The sequence below is a fragment of the Cheilinus undulatus genome, linkage group 8, assembly GCF_018320785.1.
Source record: "Cheilinus undulatus linkage group 8, ASM1832078v1, whole genome shotgun sequence".
Classification (NCBI taxonomy): domain Eukaryota; kingdom Metazoa; phylum Chordata; class Actinopteri; order Labriformes; family Labridae; genus Cheilinus; species Cheilinus undulatus.
This window is the reverse complement of record NC_054872.1, coordinates 48,409,007-48,427,443: the sequence shown is the minus strand read 5'-3', so window position 1 is coordinate 48,427,443 and position 18,437 is coordinate 48,409,007. Positions and strand designations below refer to the sequence as shown.

The 18,437-nt window shown below is 39.2% G+C and overlaps 1 protein-coding gene across 1 annotated transcript in view; it reads left to right on the top strand.

Annotated features, from left to right (window-relative positions):
• Window positions 1-5,193, top strand: part of ctsk (cathepsin K) — a 39,454-nt gene extending 34,261 nt beyond the window's left edge. Inside the window, exons 6-8 of the mRNA XM_041793630.1 lie at window positions 146-311; window positions 4,251-4,359; window positions 4,543-5,193. Coding sequence (XP_041649564.1) covers window positions 146-311; window positions 4,251-4,359; window positions 4,543-4,642 — 375 coding nt within the window. The 3' untranslated portion in view covers window positions 4,643-5,193. The remainder of the gene's footprint in view (window positions 1-145; window positions 312-4,250; window positions 4,360-4,542) is intronic.
• Window positions 5,194-18,437: the final 13,244 nt, after the last annotated feature.

The following is an 18,437-nucleotide window of genomic DNA, read 5'->3' as shown; positions in this document are numbered from 1 at the left end:
ACAAGAGCGGGGGAGAGACATGCGGTAAAGGGCCTCAGGCCAGATTCGAGCCCGGGCCGTCCCCGTACATGGGGCGTACCTTAACCACTCGGCCACCTGCGCCCCTATATTTAACATTTTAACTCTTCCTTTGTCTCGTCTGCAGGACCAGTCGTGCCGTTATAACTCCACAGGCATGGCCGCCCAGTGCAAAGGTTACAAGGAGATCCAGCAGGGCGACGAGCACGCGCTGGCTGTGGCTCTGTTCAAAGCTGGCCCCGTGTCTGTGGGCATCGACGCCACGCTGAGCAGCTTCCAGTTCTACCAGAAAGGTCAGTAAATGTCTCTAATCACACACTAAATTACATTTTAAGTTAGCATTTAGTAAGTTTGAAGGGGTCTGTCTTCATCTTGTTGTGGTACTTTAGCTGTAAATGGTTGCAATCTATTTTTCTAAAGACCTTTTTTAAACTATTTGTGACAAAAGTCATCATGATAAGGTGTTATAGATTTTACGAGCTCTACTATAAAGCTCAGCTTTTCTTTTAGTTGCTCTGTAATGCAGATACAGGCAGTAACAAAATGACCCTGTTGGTATTTTGATTAAAGCTCTGACATATGATTTTCTAACATGCTCTCCTAAAATACAGCCTTATCTCCACTACAAACTCCCAAGTGATCCATAGCGGGGTTTTTTTCATTAGTATTATCATATTTGACATCTGTTGCCTGAAAAAATCCCGTGACAATGAATCCATCTGGTGTTTGACATGAAGCTGTAAACTACAGGGTAAGTTTTCCAGCCTGTTTATTGGACTCGAGCTGAGGAGGAGTTGAAGGTGTGCAGTCTGACGCCTAAAGCTTTGTTTGTTTCTGACAGATCGCTGCACTCTCTCCATCTTATTCCAGTACTTCCTGACACATTTCAAACTGATCCAAGGAGAAAAAATGACCACTATGGTTGTCTTAACTATGGTGAGAAATGCTTTAAAAGTGAGGCTGCAGCAGTAACAGCTCAGACTGTGTAAACAATTAGACTTTAAATATGAAGGCGGCTGTTATTAATGGGATATGACTGTGGTGGATGGGGTGCATGAATCAGTCACCCAATGATCCATAATGCTTGTAGAGGAAAATAAAGCTGCAACTAAACTCAGTGTTTGTTACAGAGCTGCCACTTGAGTCTAAGTGGCTCTGAGCAGACAACCAGCTGGAAAAAGCAGCCATTAAGTGGCAAACAGTGATGAAGATGTGCAATATCTAAAGTCTAAACCCCTAATATACAGCTAGAGTAATGATAACAGTGGAATAAGGTGATTTAGTATCACTGTGCAGATTAAATTGCCTGTGTCTAAGGGAAATAAAGGGGACTCACAAGTCAAAGTCCTTATACATTTCTGACAGATGCATCTATCATGGAGAACACTTTGTTGACTACCAACACATTAGGGACCAGGGCCCAGATTGGAGTACACTTGGCACCAAAATCTGGTCCTTCTTGGTGAGTGTGAACCACAGACTCTAAAGTGAATAGGCGGACTCAGAACAGCTTTAGAGACCAATCCGTGGTGGCCTCCATATCGCCGTCTCAACTGAACTTTGGATCAACCCAACAGCAGACAAGACCCTGCCCACTGAGCTTCCTGTCAGATCATCTAGCACTAAAGCCTGCTTCCTGGTGATAGCGTCTGCCTGTTAAGCTATCTGTCAATCAAATGAGACGTGAGGTTTTTCCTAAATATAATCAAACCAGGCTGTAAACCAGTTTATTTCTAGTATAAAAAATGGCTTTTTAACATGTGTTGTGTATGGGACTTCCAGTGTTCCTGCAGCCAGCCTGAAGCAGACACTCGCGGGATTGCACTTTTTTGCTTCATTTGTCAGGACCGGAGGTTTGACGCTTGGTTTGAACACAAGTGTTCCAAACTCAAACACACTGCACAGGTGGTGTGAATGCCTATGGACGGGCTGCTCGTCAGCATGTAGAGTTATAGGGGCCAATCTCATCGTTCAAAAACCATCATATCGGACCCATCCATCCATTCAAGGTCAGGTCCAGGGACAGCAGCCTGAGCAAGGAAGCCCAGACTTCCCTCTCCCTTGCCACGTCATCCACCTCTTCCCAGGGGATCCCAACGTGTTCCCAGGCCAGCCGGAAGACATAGTCTCTCCAACGTGTCCTGGGTCTTCCCTGGCACCTCCTCCTGGGGGGACCTGGCTAGAATACCTCACAAAGGAGGCGTCCCGGAGGCATCCGGACCAGATGCCCAAGCCACAAAGAACAGACCCATTTCATAATATGAGCAGCACTGTAAATGTGGAAGCAGGAAGGTGGTCATTGTTGGGTCCTAAAAATAGCAACAGCTCTCACAGTAGCATGCAGGATGGACTCCATTGTTTGCATGGTCAGGTCGGGTATTGGAGCATATGTCGATTTGGCACTTCACAGTATCTTCAAGTTCTGCACAAGGCTCATGCCCCATCTCTTTAGGTCTCCTTTCAGCTGACCCCTCAACAATGCATTAGACGCACGGTCTTGGCAGTGATACCCAAATATGCACCTAAGAGAAGTAGTAGAAGTCAAGAGGCCCCACAAGGACATCTACAGGCTCTGCAAGGACCATCAGCAAAGTGCAGATCAGTCATCAAATGCATCACACTTCAATGCACTCTCTGAACCAGAATATACAGCAGGCATCAGCTAGAAGAGCAAACATGAGATCCTGCTGAGCTCCAGAATCCTGCAGAGGGCATCTCTACCTACTGAGGCAAACACCTGAGTGCATGGTGCATAAATCAGTGGTTCTCAAATGTTGTGGCAAGGCACACGAGTGTGCCTTAAGGCAAGTCTAGGTGTGCAATGGGAATTTGTACAATATGTTATTACTAAAACTTTTTGGCAAGTAACCAGGCCTGCCCAGAGATCTGGCAGGACCCCTGAAAAACCCCAGAGAATGGGACCTCCCTAGTTGGGATTTATTGATGATGTCAGTAGATGTGTGTTGGATCAGTAGCATTTGTGCTAGCATCCTGGCTAACAGTTACCTCATTAAGACCTGAAAAGCATGGCAAGCTATTATTCCAATATTTCTACCCATTTTTGCCACTTCTTTTGACAACTTAAACCATTTTGCTGTTTTTTTGGTTTTTGGTTTTTGTTTTTTTGTTTTTTTTTTTTAGCATTTTTGCTACTTATTACTAGTTTTGAGCCATTTTTGGCACTTTTCAGGAACTTTTTGCCACATTTAACCCATTTTTGCTACCCTTTTGCCACTTCTTGCCCATTTTTGCTATTGTTTTGTCATTTTTTTTGCCATTTTTTTCCATCACTTTTAACCCCTTTTACCACCTTTTTGCAACCTAAACCCTTTTTTGCCACTTTTCTGCTACTTGTAACCTATTTTGCCACCTTTTTGACACTTTTAACCCATTTATATCACCTTTTTGCCAATTGTGCCCTTTTCTTATAACTTTTAACCAATTTTTACCACCTTTTTACAATATTTAACACTTTTAGGCCACTTGTAACCCATTTTTGCCACTATTTTGACTCTTTCACCAAGTTTTTACCAATTTCAACCCATTGTTTGGACACTTTTTTCAAACCAATTTTCTCCTATATGACTTTGTTTTTCCACTTGTTGCCCAGTTTTGCCATGTTTTTTCATCACTTTTAACCCATTTTTGCCACCTTTTGCACACTTTTGCCATCCCCATGATCCCCCAGTTGGCTGGGCTACAGATGGCTCTTCTCTCATAGGCCACCTTGACTGCAACATTATTTAAAAAGTCTATTTTGTATCGATTCAAATATGCTGTGCCTCGAGATTCTGGCTTAACTTTAGGTGTGCCTTGGGCGAAAAAAGTTTGAAACCACTGGCATAAACAAATGTCAATTTGAGGGGTTCTATGGGTGTCGCTTCTTCTTAGTTCTTCTTCTTGGTGGATTTGAAACCAACTATGTGCATACAGCCATTTCCTGCATCAGACAGACCTTTCACAATAATACACCATGTCAGAAATGACTTCACCCCCACTAAGATAGGGATGAGATTCAGGATGTAACTACTCCCTACATTTAAACCATCTCACTGGAGATGGGCTCATTTTGGATGTCGGCACAGCTGGTGCAACCTGAATCTAAACCTCAGTGTGTTTTATCTCAAGTTTTTTCATTCATAAGTTCATGTTTGGAGCTTTACATTTGTATGTCTGTTCACTGATGCTTGAAATCCTTCCTCACTCTGTCTTCCTCTCCACCGTGTGCTCAGGTGTTTACTACGACCGCAACTGTAACAAAGACGACATCAATCACGCCGTCCTGGCAGTGGGCTTCGGAGTGACCCCCAAGGGCAAGAAATACTGGATCGTCAAGAACAGGTGGGTTGCATCACCTGTCTGAAGGCATCAGGTGGCTCATGAGGCCACCAAAATGAAACAGCTTTTAGTTTGTCGGCGTGGCGTTGATTTGATGACAGCCTGATGAGTTGAATGCTGTTTGACTGCAGGTGATGCTCAAAAATCTTTCAATCTCTGACGCCGTGTTTTTGTCTCCTCTGACAGCTGGGGCGAGAGCTGGGGAAAGAGCGGATACATCCTGATGGCACGTAATCGTGGAAACCTCTGCGGCATCGCTAACCTGGCTAGCTACCCCATCATGTGAAGACAAAACACGGGGAAACGTAGGGTGGACGATGGGGGAACAAAGACTACTGCATACTAAAGAACACCTGGACATATACTTAAAGCTCACTTCAACCACTAAGAAACACAACACATGATTTCAGTTTGTTTACAGACTTTTGATTTCCTGATACGATAGAAAAGATCCAGACTGGAGCTGTCTGAAGCACTTTGAGCTCTGGTGTAAGTTCTCTGTTTAACCTAAGGGAACTGATTGTTTTAGTGCCAAAAGTGCCAAGTTTAATCCTTAAATCAACAACACACAGCCAAAATTTAACACTTTTTTACCTTCGGTGGGTGCCAGCTTTAGTCTCTTGTTTTAATGACAGTTCATGTAAAGATTAACAGTTTCATTGCTGGGCAATGACGCTCCTTTTAGTCGATGCAGTCCATCCCTTAAATTCGTCTCCAGTTTCTTTCCTGATCGTGTCGACTTTCGTTGTTTTTGTTGTTCTGATAAAGCACTTTCCTGATGATCAAAGACTATAAAGTGATGTTTTCTATGAAGTTAAATAAAAATTTCCTTTTGAAGTTGAGTGCATCTTTTAGTTTTTTACACCTTTCCAGAGAAAGAAGGGCCGATTTCCTGCATTTAGTTAGCATAAAGAGAGATTTTCACCTATAGCCCTCAATCACTGATTGGTTCATGAGTTTGATATCTTCAGAAAGACATAAAACATTTTCACACTTCAAGTCAAAAGATAATTGCTTATAAACTTAAGTAGCATTTAAACTTTCTGAGTTCTATTTAGCTCAGTAAATGTGATAAATGTTTAAAACTACAGAGGGAAACTCCAAGGTAAACATCATTTGCATCATTTTGGGACATTCATTAAAGGATCCAGTTCTCCAACATGGATTCATTTTTATATTGATGCATTTCAGAATCATTTCTATGCTGCTATATTATTGAATTATAGCAACATAGATAAAACTAGCCTGTCACTACAAATATTTCAGTCCAGTGAAAACAGAAGTTTTTAAGTCATTTAAAATTCACTTTAAGGGGACATATCTAACCCTATTAAAACACGTTCGATCGGTCTCAGAGGTCCCCAAAAGATGCCTGTGAAACCTGTTTCTGAAAAAAAAAAACAATCCAGTTTGGAATTTTTGTATGTCTAACAACCCCCTCTGTTTCACCCCTGCTCAGAAAGAGCTGTTTCTGTGTCTGTGGCTTTAAATGTTAATGAGCTGTCTGACTCCGCCCCTCTCAGGAAACTGAAACGGCTTAATGCAAAAAAAAAAAAAGAAAGAGTCAAAATTCTAGATCAGGAGTTTAAAAAGTGAAAATATGGGATTTTAAGTCAAAGTTAGGAGTTTAAAAGGCCACAGTATGATTTAAAATGCAAAATTGTGAACCTAAAAGGTCACAATATGAGAGAAAAAGGTCAAAATTATGAATTTAAAGGTCAAAATATGGAATAAAAAGTTAAAATCCTAAGTTTAGGTCATAGTCTTTGGATGCAAAATGAAAATATCAAATGAAAACGCATCAGTTTCTTTTGCCAATTCCTGAATAGTTCTACTCTCTACTTTGTCAGATTTTTATGACTTAACAAGGATTTTTTTTTTAATCTTCCAAGGTTAAATTTACATTTTTATACTGGAGGAAATCTGCAGACCTCATTCAGGTGAGCCACTTCTAATTAAAATATGAAATGATCTTGCCAGCTGGGTAAAACTGCACCATGGCCTGCATTTGGCCCCTGGGCCTTGAGTTTAACACCCGTGGTCTAGACTGTCCCTCTTTGTAAAGTGTCTTTAGAAAACTTCAGGTTGAATTAAAGCTATACATACAAGATTGGCTGATGTTTAAACAATGACTTAACCTGTTCAGTTAATAAAAATGTATGATTTGTAGCAGAAGTATGGATATTTCTCCAATAGTAGCACACGTTTTTGTTTTTAGGAGTTCTACCTGGTGAGAAATAAAAAAATGTTCAGCTGTAGGGAGTTTGAGTTGTGCTGCTCCTGAACCAAGGTTATAATAGTTTTGAATTTTTCATTTTTTATTAGGGCCCAATCACCGAGTGGCGCTAAGACCTAATTGTATTTGCTAGGATTGTTTTACTTGCACATTTGCCGTCATTGCATGGACTTTTGAGACCTTAACATTTCTGAATCGCAGGAAACTTTGCATGTACATCTGGTCTCGCGAAAATTTTGATATTTTTTGGGTCTCCAACATGAAAATTCAGAATTGCAAATATAGCGCCCCCTAACAGTTTTCAAAGTTAAAGCCCCCTGTTTTGACTTTGTCATAGATTCATGAAATTTTGTGTGCAGTTGTGGCTTGGGGAGATCTACAAAAAAGCCTCTTGGGCTTACACTCTATCTCCAACAGGAAATCTGCCATTTTGAATAAATATGCAAAAAAGGGGCTGTTGTTGGCCTTTTCCAGGGGTCATATCTGGATTAACTCCTCTGAGGGATTTCATCCGATCTACTTGTACTTCAGCACAGAGCTACATGAGACATGGATGATGAAAAGTTATTCGAGGTTTTCTCATTAGTCGAAAGGTGTGGCCATGGCGAGCCCTCAAATTTGCATATTTCTCTGGTAACAGGAAGTAGTTTATAACTCAGCTGTGCATTGTCCAATTGGACTCATATTGCTCAGGTATATTGAAGGTCATGGCCTGCACCCATTCATATGGTCAGATTTTTTACAGATCAAAGCGCCACCTAGTGGTGACAGGAAATGTCAAAGTTTATGGTGCAAGCTCCAGTTAAAAAAACATCCAAGATATCCACTTCAAATTTGTGTCAGGAAGGACTAAAGAAGTGGATTTAGCTTTGTGAAAAATAGAATTGACTTTTCGTCAGAGGGCGTGGCCTCGGCGGGGCGACAAAGTCAAGAGTCGTCATTTTGTCTCGCCAAAAATGTTTAAACAGTCATAACTCTAGTATACATGGTCAAATCTGAGACAGATTTCATGTGCTTGATAACAGTCCAGGCCACAACACATCCATGCTGGAAATTTAAAAACATTATGTAGCGCCACCCTCTGGCAACAGAAAGTCACTACTCCTGAATTTCACATCGCAGAACCTACATGGTTGGACAGATCATTGTGAAATTTACTCAGGCAGTTCACAAGGAGTTGGCCTTACACATAGATAATGGTCACATGTCTACGTTAAAGGGTGTGGCCATGGCAATTTTTTGTTTGCCATGAAACAGGAAGTAGGTTTTTCAAATGGTAATAAGACATCTAGAGCAATGAAACTTGGCAAAATAAATCTCATTGGCATTCTGAGATGATTGATGCTCATTTTGTAGGTGGGCGTGGCCTTTGGGCTCAATGGCACCCCCTAGAACATTTCAAAAATTCAGCACCCCCAGCAGGTTGACCTAGGGTTTTGAACATGTGTGGGCAGATGTGTCATGTCAGGATGCAAAAAAAATCCTTCGTAACCATATCGTCAAACAGGAAGTCAGCCATTTTGATTTTTTTTTGTAAAACAAGTCATATTTTAGGGGTTGTATTTGAATGAATTAGTCCAAGGGCATTCATCCAAACTACTTGATCTTTGGTGTAGAGCAAGAAGAGATGTCTTAGGTCCAAAGTTATTTGGAGTTTTCTTATTAGTGGAAAGGCGTGGCCATGGCGGCCCCTTAAATTGAAATGCTGCATCATGTGATAAAACTGGCTGGTGTTCACTAAAAAATTTCCAATTATTACAAAATTGACCAAATCCTGCTGAAATTAGCCCAGGCACATTCCTCAAGGTTGATATTACTCAAATTCAAGAGCCCTTACCTAAAATGGTGTGGCAGAGACAATTTTTCATTTGCCATGCAACAGGAAGTAGAATTATCTAGTGCTTACAAAACTTGTAAAGCCATGAAACTTGGCAGAAAAACACCCAGTAGCAAAACAAGGTGATTGATAGGATGATTGTCGGTCAGCATGGCTTTTTGGCTCAGTAACGCCCCCTACAGTAATTTGAAAATTCAGCCCCTGCAGTAGGATTATCCAAGGATTTTGAAAATTCTTGAACTTATACATCATTTTAAGTTCTACAAAAAAGCCTTCAGACCCATGCCGTAAAACAAAGAGGAAGTCTGCCATTTTTATTTTTGTGGTCAAAAAGCAGCACATTTAGCATGATTATCACTACAGCCATTTTTACACAAAAACTATCCGCTGAGAACAGAATCTCTTTTCTTCACTGTTTTAAGGTTTGGTGTTTAAATGTCAGTCAGATCCACAAATGTGCCTGAGACTGCTGTAGTATGCATGCCAGGCCAGTAGTTGGCAGTGTGACTGACAATGAAACACATGCATGCACACCTTTCCTTCCTCCTGGTGGTGTCAACAGACAAACATGGCTGACACACAAATGTTAGTGTGGACAGATGAAGTCAGGTTGCTTCCTAGTGACAGTCGACCACAAAATAAATGGATATTTAAAAAATGGGAACATATAAACGTTGGCAGGAAGTGAGCAGCGCAAACAAACAGCACATTTTTTGTGTCATCTGTGCAGCACCAGACCAAGATCAAGTCTCTGAAGGACTACATGCAGAACATGGAGCAGAAGAAGAGCCAGGACGCTCTGACCAAGGAGCTCACTAAGCTGCATTTATATTTCTTTATTAATTTATATTAACCATTAAAACATCTTAGCTCAAGTAAAAACAGGCAAACTTGATGGAATTTCCCCTTTTTTTCCATCAGAGAAAAGACACAAGATGTCAGGAGAGGAGAAGGAGAAGGAGGACATCAGCAGACACGATGGGGACGGGGACATAAAGGGTGAGGAGGAAACACGTCACTGAGAATCTCTGTTACAGAAATGTGAAATAGCTGAATGTTTTTGTCTCTCTGTGGCACAGAAAACTCTGGAGGAGCAGCTGGAGAACCACAGAGGGGCTCACCACAAACAGCTGAGCCGACTGAGAGATCAGATCGAAGACAAGCAGAGGATGCTGGACGAGTCCACAGAGTAAGTCTGACTGTTTTAAATCAAACTACATTTTTAAAGACGTTAGAGACCACAGACATAAGAAGAAACACATGGCATGAGATATTTGAATCAAAGTCTGCAGTAAAATAAGTACACTAATTATTTAGACCAGTGTTACTGAACACTGCTCAACCAAAGAGCCACATTGTTGAAAATACCTTTACAATAGCCACATTTAAAGTGGTGAAAAGTGGCAAAAATGGATTAAAAAAGACATAAATGTTCAAAAGGCAGAAAAAATGGTGAAAGGTTAAAAATTGGAATAAAATGGCAAAAACTGGATGAAAGTGTCAAAAAAAGGAGTTACAGATAACAAAAGTGGTCAGAAAGCAGCAAAAAAATGTACTTAAAATTGTGAAAAGTGACTAAAATGGCCAAAAAGTGGAAACAGAATTAGTGAAAAGGCGAAAAATAGGCATTAAATGGCAACAACTAGGTGACAAGTAGCAGAAATGGGGCAAAAGCGATGTAAAAAAGGAGTTATGGAAGATAAAAATAGTCAGAAGCTGCAAAAATGTGGTAAAAAATAGTAACAAGTGACTAAAATGGGCAAAAAGTGGCAAAAATGTGGTAAAAAAAATTAATGAAAATAGTGACTAAAATGGTCAAAAAGCTGCAAAAATGTGGTATAAAATAGTGAAAAGTGACTTCAATGGCAAAAAGCTGAAAAAATGTGGTTAAAATAGTGGATGGTGACTAAAATGGGCAAAAAACAGGCAAAAATGTGGTAAAAAAATTAATGAAAAAAGTGACTAAAATGGTCAAGGACTGAAAAAATATGGTTAAAAATAGTGGATGGTGACTAAAATAGGCAAAAAGATGCAGAAATATGGTAAAAATGAATGAATAGTGAATACAAGGACCAAAAGCAGCAAAACATGGTGAAAAGGTGCAAAATTGGAATAAAATGGCAAAAAACGGGTGTAAAGTGGCAAAAATGGATGAGAAGTGACATTAAAAAAGGAGCTACAGATGATAAAAATGGTCAGAAAGTGGCAACAATGTAGTAAAAATTCATGGAAAGTGACTAAAATGGTCAAAAAGCGACAAAAATGTGGTAAAAAAAATTGTGAAAATTGAGTAAAATAGTCAAAAAGTGGCAAAAATGTGGTAAAAAAAATAGTGAAAATTGAGTAAAATAGTCAAAAAGTGGCAAAAATGTGGTAAATTATGGTGAAAAGTGACTAAATTGGCAAAATGCTTAAAAGAGTGAAAAAAACATAAAAAGTGTCATTTAATGTCGAAAGCAGCTAAAATTGGGTGAAAAGTGGCCAAAAAACTGTGAAAAAGGGGGAAGAATTGCAGATAGCAAAAACCAGGATGAAAGTGGCAAAAACTACAAAACTGGCCATAAGAAGTGGCACAAATGGGCTAAAAGAGGCAAAAATGGATTAAAAGTGTCCAAAAATAAATAAATAAATAAAAAATAAAGGTTGACGATTAAAGCCTCCTCTATGAGAGTGGAAACAAACTGATTAATGTGGCTTGATATGGATCATTCCTGAGGTGGAAGTTTTTTAAGGTTTTCAGGGGAAAAATATTTGAAATGAAGACATAAAAGAGCCACAAACCATCCCAATAAAGCCACACGTTGATTTTTACTCATTTAGACTAATAACTGTCTGTGACAAGACTTGAACTGGATCTGGAACTTAGTCAAAACTGTCTGAACCGGGCCTAAAATTTTGACTTCAAGTCCTCAGAGACGAATGAAGCAGTAGAAAAATCAACAAACCTATTCGTGTTTGATGTTTTATTTAGATCTAGGATATTTCCACAGATTTGATTGGTTCTCATTGAACCACTTTATGCTGGTTTAAATGATCCTAAAGTTTGTTTTTTATTGTCTTTTCAAACCAAAGTAGTGACAGTCATTATGACTGTCTGCTGTGTGTGATCCTCATGAGGAAGGATGTAAAATCCTCGTACCACCCTTCTTTACTGAGCGAGGAACTTTTAGCTGCATACAACTGTAGTCTGGCTTTACACTGGCTCTAAAAGTCTACACACACCTGTTACACTGTTGTCATGTGAAGGTTCCCTACCTGGGGTCCGGGCATCCCTGGGGCAGCACCTATAATGAACTTTTATTTATAGAGTCATGATTCAAAATGTAAGAGGAAGTATTAGAGCCCTCTAAAAGGTTGAACAAAATAAAAAGGATCTGTACATTTCTTGGAAGAAGGTGACATTTAAAAGTACATTTTTGAGATTATAAAGTCAAAATTTTTTTTAAGAACCTGAACACAGAATTTTGTAGTTCAAAAATCCTAAACTATTTCATCATGCACTTTAAAATTTCAAGTTTTTAATGTCAGAATTGAACATCCTAAACTAGTGAATTTACAAGGATCCAAACTGAAAACAGTGAACAGAAATGTCTCTTCAGAGTCTGGAGAATAATGATAATGTGATCATTCTTGGATCATTTCCTCACTGATTGATCCTACTAAGAAAAATACCCTGATTAGGCCATCAACTGTAGGACTTATGGAAGGAAAACAGTTTCTTCTCTTGTCATTTTCTTTTTCCACAGCTCTTTTGGATTTAATAATGACAAAAAATTATACCTTTTAGCTGACATAAATTTCCAGTTTTCTTTTTCTGGTAAATTTATGACTTGTTAAATTAGAAATGTTTGAGATTTTACTTAAAAATTGACTGAACCTTCTCATTTTGGTGTTCTTATGGTGGCTCTAAATGCCGTTGTAATGATCGATAGTTTATATGCAGATATTTATGAAGAACTCGTTTATGCAGGCCTGTTATACGGGGATTTAGTCAATAAAACAATTAAAAAGGATGTTTAATTTCTCAAAGATTGTCCTGGGGGGCTCCAGAGTATTTAGAGTAGAGGGACCCAAAGAAAAAAGGTTAGGACCCCCTGATGTAAAGCTCTATCATTTCAGAAATGTTCTGCCTTGTACCATTTTTGAAGCCAAATAACTCTTTGGAGAAATTTCCAGAAACAGATGAACAAAATGAATATACTGTGCTTAACAAATTTATTAGACCACCCTAACCAAAGTAAGGTTTATGCCACAGCTGCCCTAAATTAACAGCATTGGTAATTACCAAAATCATTTTTTATGTTTCTGCAATGGTTAATACACCAATATGTAGAAGCTCTTTAACCCAAAGGATATTTTTAATGCTAAAATATAATTATTGTTGCTGTTATACATGAATTTTCAAATTTACTGATTTACTAAAAAAAACTGAAAAAATAGTAAAGCACATTAATATTTCTTGATTAATATGTCAAATTATAGTTATTTACTTGCATTCCTGAACAGAAAAATGAGTTTTAGTGGTTGAATGTTATGCCTGATTCATTTCTGACTTCTCAGAGAAGCCCAGTGAGCCGGCTCAAATTTGGGTGAATTCGGTTTGAAATTCCTCATTCCTGTTCAAAATGATAAAACGTGGAGAGCTCACTGAAAATGAAAGAGTCCACATTAAAGCACTTCATGATGCTGGATGGTCTTTGAGACAAATATGACAGGTGGTCTAATAAATTTGTCAAGCACTGTATGTTGATGTGGTTTGTTGACATTTCTCCAGACAGTTATTCTGCCATTAAAAAGCGCCCAATCAGAGCTTAACGAGCGTCTCCTCTTAGTCTGAACCAGGGTCTGCTGCTGGAGCAGGAGAGGCTGATGTCAGACTACGACAAACTGAAGACTGAAGAGCAGGAGAAGGACGCCAAGCTGCAGAAACTCATGTGAGTAAAGGACTCATCTGTACGTTTATTTATGTGGAATGTGAGTTCATGTGTTTTTTGTTTGCAGGCTGCTGAATGAGCAGAGGCAGCAGGCCAGAGAGGACCTGAAGGGCCTGGAGGGTCAGGGTGCCAAAGTATCATTTATTTTGAAACGGCATTTGAACGTACGGAAATCAAGAAATGGGAAAACTTCACTCGTTTTTCGATTCTGGACACTAATCAAAAAACAAGTGAAGTTGTCCATTTTCTTGATTTCCGTACGTTCAAATGCCCTTTCAAAATAAATGATACTTTGGTACCCTGACCCTGGAGGACAGCGTGGTGAGTATTTCCTGTTTCTACAGCAGAGGAGAAGACGTCCCCATGAGGGCTCAGTGACCATGCATGCATGCAAATAAAGACTCCATCCTGTAAAACTCCAGCTGTGTCTGCATTTTTGTTGCATAACCCCCTGCTTACATCTCTGACGGCTCCCCAGGGGGGGCGCAGCACCGCATCCCCCCTTCTCCATCAGGCATGCCTTGATCCAGGTACCGGCCACAGTGGGGTTTGAACCCCAGCATCCCCTGCAGAACTGGTCTAGTCCAGTCCTCTGTGTCACCGCCGCCATACCTTTCACACTGCTATCTCTTCTCCTGGCGCATTTGACCTCTTTGTTCAGGACGTGGCTTTAAAATTCACTTAGACCAAGATGGGAATCGAACCTGGAACCTCCGAATCCCAAGTCAGTCCACTATCTCTTTAGACTATAGAGCCAGACATCCAGCAGAGCCTCAGAGGGGCTTTTCCTTCTTTATTTGGACTAAAATCTTGAAAACTTAAAGACATTGGTTAGATTTGAAATGCCAACTGCTGTCCAGGTCTCCTGAAGTCTAGATTTGGACTCAGACTTTTAAAATAGTTGAACCCATGGTAAGATTTGAACCTGTGAACTCCTGATTCACAGTCAGTTGGCTTTTCCACTACTCCACTGAGACACACACCTGATCATGTTTCTCAGAAGATCTGATCTCTGCTTTTGGGGACTGGACTTAAGAATGCACCAAGAATCAAACCCACAGCCTTCTAACTCTTTGGCAGTCTTTTTTACTCCTGAGACAGCAATTTACACCAGCTGCTTCAAAACTCCACAGAGGATTTGAACCAACAACCTCATGATTATGGGGTAGTTACCCATTCAACTGAGCTAAGACACAGATTGAGTTTAACTGCAGTTTCTCTGAGACTTCAAATCTGGAGTAGAACATCTCTACAATCCACAATCTTTGCTGCTGGAGACCATTTTCATACTTGAGTTGCACATCTCCATGAGTGATAAACTTTGCTGCTGGAGACCATTTTCACATCTTGAGTTGCACATCTCCATGAGTGATGATCTTTGCTGCTGTAGACCGATTTCACAACTTGAGTTGCACATCTCCATGAGTGATGATCTTTGCTGCTGTAGACCGATTTCACAACTTGAGTTGCACATCTCCATGAGTGGTGATCTTTGCTGCTGGAGACCATTTTCATTCTTGAGAGGAGATATAAATAGATATAAAAGCATTGATGAAAATGATGAAACAAACTAGTACACATCTTGAGCCCTCTATTTGCTCCTCTGGTCGATCTTCATCACCAATGATTGGAACATTCAGTTAATGCTTTTAGCCACTCGGTCATTTTTCTCCTGTGGAGTGAGTGTGCACACGAGGGAGAGGGAGTGAGGCTGCAAGCATGCAGGAGAGAGAGATAGAGAAACAGTGGCTGAGCCAAGCAGAGCAGAAAGAGGAGCTGTGAAAATGACTATACGGTGATTGGTTCATAATTTGGAGCTGCATTCAAAATTTTCAGGGCGCATGCCTCCTTCCCATTAGTTTTACTGCCAAAATAATGGCAAGCTCTGGAAATGAATGACAGGTATCACCCTCTGTTTCTGTGACAGTGTGAGTGTTGCAAAACTCACATAACCCATGGGTTCAGTGCACCTTGTTGCTGGCATGCAACGGTTGCTACGTATCCGCTTTCGCGTAACACCTTGACATGAAACGGGCTACGAGGGCCCGTTATCGCTGCTTGCAGCTTTAATTTTTATTTATTATTTATATTTTGTTTTCACTTTCAGTGTTTAAGTTCAGTTTTGATCAGTTTTACAGCTGATTTGTTAGTGTAGTTTTGTTTTTATTTTGCAATAAAGCTTCATTTTAGTTGAGTGTATATTCGTTTCAGTGTTAGTTTCATTTTTTTTCAGATTCACCTCAGAGCTGAGTGAACATCATACATTTTAAAAACATATTCAAACAGGCTAACCTTCATTTATCATTTTATTTATTTAAAGTTGATGCTTGAATACAACTCCAGACATAAAATCACGACTGTGTGAAGTTCTAACCAATCAAATCAGGTCATTTACCCCCTCCAGACTTGGGTGTCGGTGCCAGTCAGTTTGGCTGTGCCAAAGACTAAAACTAAGGATATTTTGTCTTTAGTTTTATTTTATTTTTAGTTAGTTTTGTAAGTGCACTATGTAGTTTTGGTTAGTTTTTTTTTTTTTTTTTTTTGGTAGAGCTTTATTTGGTTTGAGTTAACTAAAATGATTTTCAAATTTTAGTTTTAGTTAACTATAATAACCTTGTCCTGAAGTTCTGCTGTTTATTCAGATTTCAGATTTTGGTATGACCTGTGCTTCTCTGGCTTTGTTATCTGAAAAAATGTTTTCCTTTGCACTCTCATTATGATTGCTTTCAGATAAACAGGGAAGGGCTTCATTTTGCTCTTTGCCTCAGGCCTCAAAATGACTAAAACCACTTCTGGGTAAATCCAGCTGTCTCAAGTATTTCTAAAAGAGGAAGTACTTCTTTCTAGCCTCAGACTGAGCTGGTTAATGTTTGATATTCAGTCAACGGAAAAGTAATACCGCTAATCTTATGGTGCAACACTGAATATTGTCAAATTTTAACCTTTATATCTTTTCAGCTGAGGCAAAAACCCGTTCTTGCATCAAATGCCTTATTAAAGAAACCAATCAGATAATCTTTGCATGCTGGATTAGCATGTGGACTTTTTAATGCATGAGACATTATCAGGGTTGATTATTAGAATAAAATATCACTGCATAGGTCCAAATTTAAATTGAAAACATAACATTGATTTTCAAAGTATTTAAAGCAAATACACAACAGGATTACTAGACCCCCATAGAGCTAAAGCAGACTAACAAGCCTGTATCTGCTGTTTGTTGATGTTCTCTACAGTCTCAGTCTTTGCAGCTCCACTAGCTGATGTGATATCCAACTGAATATAAATAACTATCAATTCATAGTGGGTGTAATCCAATCATAGAAAATAATCCAGGCCTGCATGTTTGTATCCACAGCAGTTTCTGATAAATGTAACATTTCACATGACTTTTATTGATTTATGACTTCAGTATCACCTGGCATCCTGCCATCTACATCCGTGACCTTTTGGACCTTTCCTCCGGCCTGCCGACAGGTCAACACCACCTCTTGACCCACACTTTGGTCCACATCCGCATCTCTGTGTGCAGCCACTGACCGGACTTCAGAGACGAATGAAGACATGCTGTGTGACCTTCCTGACCTTTCTTATTAAACTGGCATCGCAGCAAACATCTCACTTCAGCGTCGGAATTATTAAAGCCCAATGAGCAGCTTTCCATGGAATTCATTAAACAATTTAACTCTCTAAACTGGTGGGTTTCTATTTTTTCCACACAAGATTTCTGACAGTGTCATTCTGCTGCTTCAACATTTACCAGCATCAACACCTGAAACTTTAGTACATGCATTCTTAGGTAAGCTGAAAGTCTGACTCCAGATGCACAATTAGGGGAATTGATAGGTGGGAAACACAAGGGGTGAATTATACATAAACTAATGACATAATAGCATAAATACATACATTTTAAAGTGCTGGACTACATTTGAAACTGATACAATTTTTAAAAAATGGCTACAGAAATTCAGAAATCAAAAGGTAATTTAATGTGTTAAAAAGGGAATTTGAAGATTTAGATAGAAGTTTAGGATTATTTGTGGATAAGCACATCTCTTTTTCTTCATGCATATATTCTATTTTGCATACTTTTTGTGATAAATAGTAGTTTTTATTATAGTTTGTGTTGTTTTCTTGAGGTATTCGATTATTTCTTTCATTCTCTTAGGATAACAGTTTGGGGTTTCTCCAATATTAAGACGATTTTCAAAGATAGTGACTGAAATGGACTCATCTTCATGTGAAAACTAGTGTTTTTATCTCAACATAAGGCAAAATTAAGTCAAGATCTGAAGAAACTAACCTGTAATCATCAGACAATGAGCCAAATAAAGTGCATGGATGTACAGTGGCTCCAAAAAGTCTACACAGCCCTATTAGAATGACACATCTATGTATTGTAAAAAAAAAAAAAAAAAAAAAAAAAAAAAAGAGCAATTTTACGATTAGGAGCATTTTTCTGAAATTGTTTCACAATTTATAGACTCGGGTTTTTGCATCTTCGTGGACCTCTGCCCATCTTTACTTCTGAGACTCTCTAAAATGCTCCTTTGACACCCTGTCGTGTTACTGACCTGTTGCTGATTTACCTAACTAGTTGCAAAAATCTCCACCAGCTTTTTTCATTGGCTCCACTTACTTTTCCAGCCTTTTCTTGCCCCGTCCCTGCTTTTTTTTTTTTTAGATGTGTTCCTGTCATGAAATACAAAATGAGCTCATACCTTTCATGAGTCGGTATGTCTAGGTCTTGACATCTGATATGCTGTTTATTTTCTATTATAAATAGAATATGGGTTTATGATGTTTAGCAAATCACTGAATTCTGTTCACTTCTAACAACTACAGTTCAGTAGAAAAATAATGAAAATGAAAATAACAAAACCTGATGCAAAAAGATCCACACCTAGACATATCCCTGAAAAAAAACTTTTGATTTGACGATCACAGAATGTTTTTAATTTAATTTTATTTATTTAGATGATATCCTTCCTGGTTTCATTAGTCCTGTGTGAGTTGTAATACACTCGTCCGCCTCCAGAGGCTGCTAGAGATAATGTGGACGTTTTAAAAACAA